Here is a 12,021-nt window from a genome sequence, read left to right as displayed (position 1 = left end):
ACAGAGAACTTTACAGAGGTTTCTAGCGCGACGGGACGTGTGCTGTGATTGCCGTGTGCTCACGGTGCTGCTCTGAGCGCAGCAGGCGTCCTTCTCATGCGTCTTTCACTCTTCATAGACGTTAGTTGTGAGGACTAGGACACAGTGCAAGCAGAGGAAGCATCTTGTGGAAAAAGCCTGTGGGCAGAGCAGGATGACTGGGGATTTGCGGGGAGAAGGCGTGGCCGGGACACGCGTGGGACGGGGAGAGAGTGGAGAGGAGTCTTCCTGTGAGCCTGCTGGCGCGCTTGGCCTTCGTCCTGAAGGTCCTGGCACTTTACTGAGTGTCAGGGGTGGAAGGGGTGTCCAGATCGGGTTTTCAGGTCATAGCACTCTGCTTCACTGTCTGTGGAGAGTCAGCTTCGAGCTGACGGGTGTGGAAAGGCTGGAGGACCTGTTGCGCTGGTCCATGAATAGATGGTGGGAGGGGTGCTGAAGTGGAGACGGAGGGAGTGAAAGGGAGAGCGCGGCTGTCAGAGGTCTCGAGAAGGTCGCGTCCGTGGGGTCTGTGATCAGTGGGCTGTGGAGGTGCTTCGGGAGCCTTGATGACTCCCGGCTTCAGGCCTGAGCACCCCTGGAGATGACGGCGCTGTCCAGTGAGAAGGGATCCAAGCTGAGGAGGAGGAGCAGGACTGGGGAGAGAACAGGGAGGGGCGGAATTAAAGGTTGGGTTGAGTGTGAGGTGACGGTGGGACATCTGGGTGTCTGGTCGGGGGTTGGATGTACAGGTCTATAGGCCAGAGGAGAGATCCGGGTCAGAGAAGGGGGAGAGGGGGGCGGCAGCCTGGGGAGAGCCGTGAGAGTGGAAAGCTGGGCACACTGAAGAGTTAGCAGAGCGAGGGGAGGTCCCCAGGAGACAGTGGGGGACAGTTTGGAGCAGGAAGGGCATGGTTGGAGGTGAACAGGCTTTAGTGGTCAGAGTGTTGCAGGGGTCAGAGGTCAGCAGGCAGGCCCAGGGAAGAAGCACCTCAGGAGGGCGCAGGTGGCCCTAGGAGGTGGAAGGGTGGCAGCGACACCTGGTTCAGAGGGTGGAAACCCTCAGTTTCCGTGTCTGTGCTGTGTGGTGCCTGCCACCAGGTCCTAGAAAGCAGGGGTCTGATCCAACCGAGCATTAATCATCGTGCCTGATAGCATTTAGACACTGGGGAGCCCCACAGGACAGTCCACTAGAATGTCTCTTCGTGCTTGCTTTTTCTTACCCTTTTAAAATTTCTATTTTTATGTATGTTTTATAATGTGTATAATATAGTGCTATATGTGCTTTATAAATACATACATACATATGATAGAGTATATATGCTCCCAACTTTTTAAGATAAGAGTGCATAAAAAATTTTAGAGACCGTATCTTTAATTAAATCACTCAAGTGTAGTTTGATTATAATGAACCCAAGATGTACTTCTCTCTGTCTTGTAGGACGTGAACATTTATTGCAGTTTTCTTTTGCAGGAGGTCTCCTATTTCACTATATCATTTGGATATATAGTAACCAAGTTTCAGGAACTACTGTTTTACAATAATACCAAACACCACTGTGTTTTATTCTTGATGAGAAAATAGTTTAAAACAACTTAGCTTCTCACAGTACTCTTTGATCTTTCAGCAGCTTTTGATTCTAAAGATGGGGGTCATCTGTAGGTCAAACTATATAATCTGCGTTTAGAGCCCACGTTTTTAACATTACTTCAAAGCCTGTGTTCTAAAACCGCTGCTGGCATCAGTAGATTACAGCCATGTTTTGACAGCTGAAATTCCAAGAGCATCTCCCTCTGTTAAACATAGCTGAGTAATTTAATCTATTGTTGGTGATTTCAGATGTGCCCACCCATCATAGCCATTAGAAAGACTGGCTTCTCCCCCATCTCATGACGGTGACTTCCTTGAGAAATAACTGAGAGCTCTGAGCAGTTACAGAACCGTTCATCCCCGGCATAGTAGTGAGAATGATCAATCACATTGCCTTCCTCCCTAAGCTTGACTAATATCTGGAAAACATTTTGCAGTATATGAGGGATCTTTGCACGTCTCGTTTATTCTTCACTTACACAGTGGCGGTGATATTGCTTACCTCATACGGTTGTTGTGAGGATTTAAATAAGTCACATGGTGTCTGGCACATGGGAAGGGCCCAGTAAGTGTTAGCTGTCCCCATGGGGAAGAAAAACAGCATAGAGGGCAGCGCTCCGCTGGGCGGCAGGGAGCACCGACGCTCGAGAGTCTGGGCCCCGCAGTCCCTCGGCGCTACTGCGATTAGCTCTGTGTGTTACTTTGCTGAGATTTTGTTTCTCCATTTGTAAAATGACAATAATGACTTTTTTCCCAGACATCACTGTAAAACTTAAGTTAGACAATAAGGTTCTTATCACAGTGCCTGGCCCGTAGGACCTTTAATTATATCTCTCACGTTATGGCCTAGGAATTGCCGGTGTTGACTTTCTTGATTTACAAATAGCAAAAATTCTACTCTTGAGAGAGGTGGTGTCAAACACCCTGTTAAAGGCACAGGTGCGAATGCGACCTCTAGGCATTTTGAATAAGTTTCATGTGTTTATTATTCTGCCTTTTCTAGGTTCACCAGTTGATCTTTCATGTTTGCTGCCAGGACACTAGGTCAGCACTCAGTTGCAGTATCACCCAGTTCTAGGTTTCCAGGCATCTTTTCCCTCTACATGCCTTACGAGTGCTCTTTGTTTAATCTTTACTTCGTTTTCCTTTTGTTGGCATCTTTATGGCCCTTAAGTTTTTATTATTATATCCTATTTCAACCTTCTTGGAAATTGTGAACATTATAATACCATTATAGTTTATCTAGACTGGGTTGGAATTAAATATGCCAACTAGTCAGCTGGCTCTGGTCCCCAAGCACTATCTCCAACATTCTTTTCATGAGAAAATTATTGTATTTCCACTTTTAAAAGTCACAACACTATGGTAACAGACTGAAAAGGTTTGTGTTATTTTTAAAAATTAAAGTGTTTTTACCCTTTTCTCCTCATGATTACATGTTGTAACTGGTCTTCATCTGTGTGATAAAGAATTCTGTTCCATCAGTTAGTTTGCTTTTTCTTTGTATTCAAATTTCAGCTTTATGGTTGCTGTTAGAAAGCCTGACCTTATGTAAAGATGCAGTGAGAATTTATTGAATAGAGGTCTCATTTCTTTAAAACAAACTCTAAAATATCAAAGAAGTTCTAAATTGTCTCACTTCTGTATTAATTTCTTTTTTAGAAAAGTTATTCTTTCTTGTGTTATCAACATACTCAATGAGAGTATGAATTTGCTATGCTTACTTTTATATCTCAGCATCACTGGATATTGTCATCATTGAATATTTATTTGTACCCTTTTCAAATGACTCAAACTAATAAAATAAAAATGTGTTAAGAGCTGACATTTTTTAAAAAGTAAACTTATCGAAACTTTCGGCTATGTTTTAGAAAGAAAAAGAAAAAAAAAAGGAAGAGAAAAAGAGAGAAAAGGAGCCAGAAAAGCCTGCAAAACCTCTTACAACTGAAAAGGTAAAATTTCTTCTTCTTTTTTTTAATCTGCAAAGATTACGACCGTATTTGTATAGTTATATATGAATGACTTTTGGGATATTCATGATATGCAAATAATCATTCTTTCAACAAGTATTTGTGGCATGAATACTGTGTGCTAAGCGTGTCCGTCTAGCTTGTCCTGTATGATTTGTAATCGGCTACATATGTGTGGGTATAGATTCATGTGAGTTCCTCAAGGGCAAGTATTATTCCTGACATAAAGAAGTGGTGGTTTTAGCTTCATGCACAATCAGACTTCAGCGAAAGTTGAGAGGATGCGGAGACATACCTGCAGGGGCCTTCAGAAAAGACTCCATGCTGAAGGTAGCACTTGAGCTGGGTTTTGAAGTGTAGGTAGGAAGGATTAAAGTGTGAGGCAGGAGTGTATCCTGTGGAGAGAACGTTGAGGACATGGAAACTGGAAATAGACAAAGTATGTTTTCGAAAAATAAGTGAGTTAGTGCAGTTTGAAGAAAGATCTATGTCTGTGTATAGAAAGTAGTGAAAAATAAGACCAGAATGGTAGATTGAGCTCAAATTGTAGGGGACCTTAAGGTCCAGATTGATTCTTTTTTGAAGGAAAGGCTGTGGGCAGCGTTTAATTCAGAAGGGGTCTACTGGAAGATTATCTTGCAGTGATAAGCAGGATAGAAGCGATCAGGCCTGCTAGAGGTAGAGAGAACATTAGATTTCTGTCACGCGCTTGGTTAAATAACCATGGTGGCTTGGCTTGCATGCATTTCCTCGTACAAGAATGGAAGCACAGTAAGGGAATTGTCAGTAAAGGGAGCATCCTTGAGTTTAGTTGTTGAAATTTTAATAATCAACTTTATGGAAGCATCAGTTACATACTACAAAGTGCATCCATTTAAAGTGTACAGGTCAGTATTTACTGGTTCTTTTCCCATCATGTTTATTAGAACAGTCTCTACCTTCAGAGAGTTATGAACATGCCTTCTGCATTTAAGACGTGCTAAGTATCCCAAGGCTCCTTAGTCCTTTATGTAGCAACCAAACACATACACCATCTGCTCCTTCACCTCCCTCCTAGCAGTCGCCCGCCGTTCTTCATACCGCGCAGACTTGTCTGTTGCCCCCTGGGCACACTTGCCATCCCCCTGGTCACTGAACTGCCTGGCCAAGGATGTCCTTTCCTCTCTCCACCTCTCATCTAGGCTTACTCACTCCTCGTCCATCAAGCCCCTCTAGACACCCCAACTAGATAGGCTCTCTCCCTTCCTCAGAATTCTGGTGACATTGTCGTACATTTGATTTTATTACTTCCTGCCTCATATTGTTGTTTAATTGTATTGTTAGATAAATTTCTTTGTCTAACGCAGGTGCATCCATGTTCATGCTCTGTTTCCTGAGATTACCTATCAATCAGCTGGGGACTAATAAGTCTTAGGTTTCTTTGTATTTCTGACAGTTTCTTGTGTGTATCAGATGTTTAGGATAAATACATGTACATTGATTTGTTGATGTTTTCCATCTCAAAATTCCTGTTAATGTTTTGATCCCAAGGTCATGCAGAACAATTAATAAACTGCAATTTATTTCTGATTAATTTGTTAAATACTGAAGACTTGCTAAGTGGAATTCTTTGAGATATTTTTTGAAGTACTTTTCAGTTAAAGTTAGTTTTTTTGAATATCACTAATTGTTTTAACGATTGTTTACTGAATTAGATTCTTACCTTTCACGAAATTAAATTTAGATGTTAAATATTATAAAACTTTTAAAAAGGAGTGATTAAGTTGGTAATTATAACCTGATTACTTAAATAGCTTTAATTCTGCTCTGGAAACTTTCTCTTCAGCGTGCATCAGTAAGAAGCTGTAAGTGAAATCTCTTACAATTTCCTATTTGACTACAAAGGAATTTAAAAATCACTAGTAGGTTTTATCTTTTGTCTCCAAAAGTTGGAAATATCAGAGTTTATATAATGCCTTATTGTTGTACTTGGCAAGATGTAAAATTTAACCACTTTTAAAACATCATATATTTATTTTTTCTCTTAAAAAAATACTTACCATCAAAATATAGTGAGCATTTGATGTAGTGACCGTGTGTGTTTCACGGTCTTGCGTGTGAACGCTTGCTTTCTGTTGCCTGCTGTGGAGAGGGGCCGCCAGGGTTACCTGGGAACAGTCTCTGGATTGGGAGCTTGAGAAGAGCAGTTCAGGGCGTGTGAACAGTGAGGAATCCAGCACTTTTCCGTCACCATTTCCCTTCGGTACTTAGGTTTTGTGTGTTTTGTTTTGTTCTGTTTTTTTAAATACATTTATTTGGTTGCACCGGGTCTTAGTTGTGGCAGGCGGGCTCCTTAGTTGCAGCACACGGGCTCGGTTGCTCCGCGGCACGTGGGATCTTCCCAGGCCAGGGGTCGAACTCATGTCCCGTGCATTGGCAGGCAGATTCTTTATCCACTGCGCCACCACGGAAGTCCGGTACTTAGGTTTTAATTAAACCCAGTTCACACTTCATCTGTTATTCTTGCTCACCCTGCAGAGGTCAGGACTCCTGTTGCCAATGGTGGGAACCTTGCTGAAGGAATAATCACCCAGAGGGAAAAGCTTTAGTTCCTGTCAGAATTTCGTGGTCAGGATATTGTAGGTTATGTAAGGAGGAAGGTACATTTACAAGCGTAACAGTGGGGAAACTGAAAGAACAATAGCACAAACAAGCTTTACTTCATTCACATGAGGCGTTTTTCTTTGTGTTCTCTCTGAGCTGATATTTTCAGGGGGCATGTATAATCTAGAGGAGAAATTAGCAGTAATAGCAGTGAAAATCATAGCAATAGTAGTCAGAATATCATTCTCATAAGTAAGTAAGAGTTGGCTTTATTGGCTGTCTGGTATCTGCCAGGGGCTGGGCTGGTGTACAACTTGCATGCACACTTGTGCGTGTACACTTACATGTGAAGTGACCAGCCATGTATTTACCACCTAGTCAGGAAACAGACATGGCCAGCTCCCCAGAAGCTGCCCTCCCCAGCTGCTCCCAATTAAATCACTTCTCTTCTCCCCAGAGATAATCATTTCCTTGCATTTTAGAAATAGATTTACCTTCTCTGTGTGTGTTTCTAAATAATAGAAATATTACTTAGAAAATACTGTTTTTCTCTATTTTTTGAACATACAGATGAAATGATGCCACAAATATTCTTTTGTGTTTTGCTTTTTTCAGTCAACATTGTTTTTGTAAGGGTTAATCATGTTGTATATAGATATAGTTTACTCAGTTAATTGTTGTGTAGTAGTCCATTATTTATATGTTCCTTACTTTATGCATCCCATCGTTGATAAACACTTGGATTATATCCAGGCTTTAGCTGTTATAAATAGTGCTGCTTTGAACACTTTTGTACATGCATCTAAGCATGTATTTCTTCAGGATGTACTTAGGAGTGGACTTGTTGGGTCACAAAGTATCTGTGTCTTGAACTTCACTACATAATGTCAAACTATTTTCCAATGTGTATACCAAATGTATTCTGGTCACACTACATTCTTTACAACATTTGGTATTGTCAGAGGTGTTACTATTTGCAGTCTGATGGGTATATAAGGATATCTCATTGTATTTTACATGTCCATTTCTTATATTACTAATGAGGCCCAGTGCCTTTTCATATGTTTATTGCCCATTTGGAATCCCCCTTTTGGAGTTCTGACTCAGATCTCTTGCCTATTGTTAAATTGGATTGCTTACCTTTCCCTTATTGATTTGTAACAATCTACACACACACTTACACACATATATAGAGGAAACTAGTCCTTTTCCAGTTACGGGTTTGCAAATATCTTATCTCTGTGGTTAATTTTATTGCTCTTTTTATTTCTGGTTTGTGAATCAGTGATAGAGGGCATCCTTGTCTTATTCCTGACATCAGAGGGAAAGCTGTATGTGTTATCTTCGTTCCTTACAAAAACTACAGTTATTGTTGGAGGTGAAGGAGCCAAGAATCAGGGAGCATATATGATTTGCCTAATGTCACCTAGTTTAGTTAGAGAATTTATGGAGTCTGGTTTGGAAAAATAGATTTTATTTCTTTTTTAAAGGCTAAACTGCATCTCATGTCTCTTTACGTGTTTAAAAGAATGATGCTTGATAGGTGTTATTTTTTCCTAGAATACTTGTTCTGAGTCCACTTGCAATTAAAGCCATTAGTATGGTTCTTGACACGCAGCAGTGAGTTAATAAATGATTACTTACAAGTATGTTCATTGGGGGGTTGGAAAGAACCTTACTTCTCTTATTTTATAAAAAAGTTAACTGAATCCTAGAAGGACTCTGAGTCACTGAAAAGTGGCTTGCTCAGTGCTAACAGCTGGTGACAACTCAGGGGTTTGAACCCATGGCTTCTTCTGATTTAAGTCCCACGTTGTGTGTATGTGTGTTTTGATTTGACATATATGTCTTCAGTTTCCTTTCTTGATGAAATTTTTAGTCCTTTTGTACATTCTACATCATTTTATAATGAGCAGTCCAGAGCTCTCTAAAAAAGAACAGTGTGTTTATATACAACGCCATCCCATGCTGTCCTAACTAGTGAATTCATAATTTTTACTGATTTGTTAGCGTCTAGTAGGGACTTCTTCCTTCTGTAAATACACTTGTTTTCCCTGAGCAGTCTACCACTTTGTTTAAATTATGTTTTGTACCTAGGTCTCCCTAAGGTTTACGTCTTGTGTTGCGTGAGCATCTGTTGCTAGCGGGCTTAGCTGGAGGCAGGCTTACTTTCTTTCCTGAGAGGAAAAAGGTAAAACCTAAAAATTTAATGAATCGAGTGACTAATAGGGCAGATGCTCCTGACACTTAAATAGTTGTCTCTCTGCTGTGCTTTAGATATTCTGCTGGAAAACTGTGTGTAAATTTGCCTTTTTCTAAAATATTCTGTCCTACGTTTGACATTTCTAATTCACTTAGTTTAGATTTATCTACTAGGCTATCTCCCAAGTAGCCAGTGATCTATAAATATGTTTATGTAGATGAGAAGTACTCTATTAAAGGAATGTACATGAGTTCTCTTTCAGTTTATATGAGCAGATCTTGATTTGTCCTTTGGGAGGTTCTGAGTTTTATAGTTTTTCTGTTCTCAAAGATGTGCATATCAAAACATGGAAAATGGACAAATAGTCAATTTTGGGGTTGGGGAAGTTAAACACTTTTAAGGTAATTTAAGGTAATAACCGCAGTAGTGGTTCTGGTTTTATTGCTATTTATTATAATACGGTTTGTTACAATATGGGTTATTATGTTTTAAGTTCTGAAACTTCAGAATTATATGCTAAGAAACCTTTAATGTAGGGGTCAGCAAACATTTTTCTGTAAAGAACCAGAGAGTAAATATTTTAGGCCATCGGTTGTCTTTCACAACTACTCAGCTCTTTCTGTGTAGCACAAAAGCAGTAAATGAGTGTGTTCCAATGAAATTTTATTTGCAAAAACAGGCGGCCAAGTTTGCTGAGGACCGTCCCCCTCAGGCCTCCCCACAGCTGAGAATTGGTTGCAGTGGGAGAAGCAGGGTCAGGAGGAGAGCCAGGTTCACGCCTTGGTCTGTGTTCACTGTCTTCTTGGCAAAGTCAGTTAGCTGCCCAGATCTGGTTTTTTCTCATATATTAAATGACAAGCTTTGCCTAGATGATCTCTAGAGATCGTTATGGTAATAAATAGTTTTAAATTTAGAATTACTTATTACACCTACTGAACACAGGGACAGATTCCTAAAATCATCTGACTGTATCCTTAAAGATGGCTTTTACAACTCCACAGAGTTGGTTTTTATTCAGCGAATTCTCTTTATTATTTCAAACTGGTTTTTCACTCACCTTAGTTGCTATTATATTTTAAGCAGCTAGTTTTCCTGTTAAAACACACAGTCTAATTTAGGAAAAGAGTTTTCAGTTCTTCCTAAGGCAAGCTACTTCTGTATTTACATAGAACATGTATGTGTGTGTGTGTATTCAGAAAAACGGGCTTACTTTAAGGTAGTAGGTATTTCTGTTTAGGTGTCTATCTGTACAGGTGTTACTGCATCATTGGTTTTATATGTAATGTGTGCATTGACGGGATAATTTAGATTATTCTATCAAAGTAACGATTTTATATTTTCATAGAGTTTCTTAAAATCTCTCTGAGATAATTATAATGAGAGATTAGGACATAATTATGCACCTATCTTGGAATATTTTTATGTTTTTTATGAGTTAAAATTCTTCTAATATTCAAACTTTTATTATTTATTTATTAAGTGTTACATATTCTGTGTAGGAAAAAATAAAATATACAAACAGGCCAAACATTAAAAAAATATGTAACTTCTCATAATTCCTCTACTTAAGGATGACTGTCTTAAACCTTTTGTGGTATAACTTTCTATGCTTGTGGGCACATGTGTGTGTTCTTACCAGTCTCTTGTATGTGCCTTGGTGGAATTCTTTACTTTAAAGAGATTTCTGTGAATGGCATGTGGTTCCCTAACTATGTGTTGTAATTTTTTTTAATGCAATATTTTTCAAGTGTTTTTTGTGTAGATACTTGGCCACTAGCTTCTTGAAGTTTATGAGAGAAAGTCAATTCACGACGTGTATCAGTGTAAAATAAAAAATTCCAGGAGGGAAAGTGGAGGAGCAGTGGTGCTGTGGGAAAGAGACGGCCCCTGCTTTGGGTCATACTCACTGTCATCAAAAAGTGATCTCAATATATGACAAGTATTCAGATCTCTAAGAAGATGATATAGATAAATAGTCATTGTTTTTAACTAGTTGGGAAAAAAACAAAAACAACCAGCAGAGTTGCTTTCTTGAACAAACCTTTATGTTAATAAAACTTTAAAAAGTACATTTTTACTTGATAAATATAAATGGTCTACCTTCCAATATAAGCAAAAGGTACAATTGCAAATCTCTTGAATGTGAAATTTCAATATAGCCATGTAAAAGTAAGCAACCAGTTGTAAATCAAATAAATTGTTCTTAGTAAACCATTAAAGTGAAAGTAAGTGGCTCATTGCCAGATGCTGAATTGTTAGGTTATGTTGTTTAACAGCCTGACAGAGACACTTACACAGCCACCAAGCTCTCAGTGTAATTTCGGCTAAATAAACATTTCATGTGATGATGCGAGTATGCATTTGACGATAAGATATTTCCAGTAATTAATGCTTTTGTAGAAATCATGGAAACACATGATCTAGGTGAGTGAGCAGGTCAGATGTCTTACAGAGCATTTTTATAAGTGGGTTTGGAAGATTCTTTGTATTTTCCACAAATCATTTCATTTCTAGCTAAAAACCTGACACTGGAGATTAGTTTGATAATACTCTTTGTAGATTAAAAGTAATATATTCAACGTTACTGTGCTTTAGGCTTAGCAAGCATTTTGGTCCTGCTTCTCTGTGGTCCACGTTTTATGAGGGCATAGATTGCTAGTTCCTGTTGACAGCTTTCTTTCTTTAGCTGTTAGGTTTCTTTTTTAAATAAGTCTTTTCTCTCTGAGAAAGAAAAGATCACAGTGCTGCTCCTAAGTAAAAAGAAATCATATGTCCTGTCCAGTAAATTTATAGTTTTTCATTCTTTAACCAGGAGACTGAGTACATAGAGACCTAGTGGATTTTTTAGTAGCAGCTCCCTTCTACAGCCCATAACGCCCAAACCATGTCTATTTTAAGAAGTTAAAAACCATGCATAAGCAAAAAGAAAAAAAATCACCATAGATCTAGCGACTTAGAAAAATGATCACTGACCTTTTTTTTAAAAAAATAAATTTATTTATTTATCTTTGGCTGCATTGGGTGTTTGTTGCTGTGCGCGGGCTTTCCCCAGTTGTGGTGAGCAGGGGCCACTCCTCCTCGCGGTGCACGGGCTTCTCACTGCATGGCCCCTCCCGTTGCGGAGCACAGGCTCTAGGCGCACGGGCTTCAGTAGTTGTGGCTCATGGGCTCCAGAGCACGGGCTCAGCAGTCGTGGTGCACGGGCCCAGTCGTTCCACGGCATGTGGGATCCTCCCGGACCAGGGCTCGAACCTGTGTCCCCTGCATTGGCAGGCGGATTCTTAACCACTGCGCCACCAGGGAAGCCGTCACTAACGTTTTGATGTTCATCCTTCTAGATTGTTTCCCGTGGAAGTATATGTATCCACACGGAATCCTACTACACATATTATTTTGTAACCTACTCTGCTCCTCTGTCATGTAACAGTGTATCTTGAATATCCTTTCTTGTTGATAAATATGCATATGCTTTTCTATCTTTAATAGCATTCCACTGAATAGGTGTATCGTAATTTATCTTCCTCTGAATAAAGAGAGATTCTTCTTAAAATTTATCTCTTTTGAATAATGAAAATCTGTACAAATAATCAGTGTACAACTGTGTGATAACTTATTAGGATCAGTTTTTAAAACTGGAATTGCTGAGTCAAAGGATCTGG

At 39.6% G+C, this 12,021-nt stretch overlaps 1 protein-coding gene across 2 annotated transcripts in view; it reads left to right on the top strand.

Moving 5' to 3' along the window:
- Window positions 1–12,021, top strand: part of SMAP1 (small ArfGAP 1) — a 152,627-nt gene that overhangs the window by 88,179 nt on the left and 52,427 nt on the right. For both annotated transcript variants that reach the window (XM_059941815.1, XM_059941813.1), the window contains one exon: window positions 3,478–3,558. In XM_059941815.1, the coding sequence (XP_059797798.1) occupies window positions 3,478–3,558 (81 nt within the window). The remainder of the gene's footprint in view (window positions 1–3,477; window positions 3,559–12,021) is intronic.

Source organism: Balaenoptera ricei, chromosome 12 (genome assembly GCF_028023285.1).
Source record: "Balaenoptera ricei isolate mBalRic1 chromosome 12, mBalRic1.hap2, whole genome shotgun sequence".
Lineage (NCBI taxonomy): Eukaryota > Metazoa > Chordata > Mammalia > Artiodactyla > Balaenopteridae > Balaenoptera > Balaenoptera ricei.
This window is presented reverse-complemented; position numbering and strand designations above follow the sequence as displayed.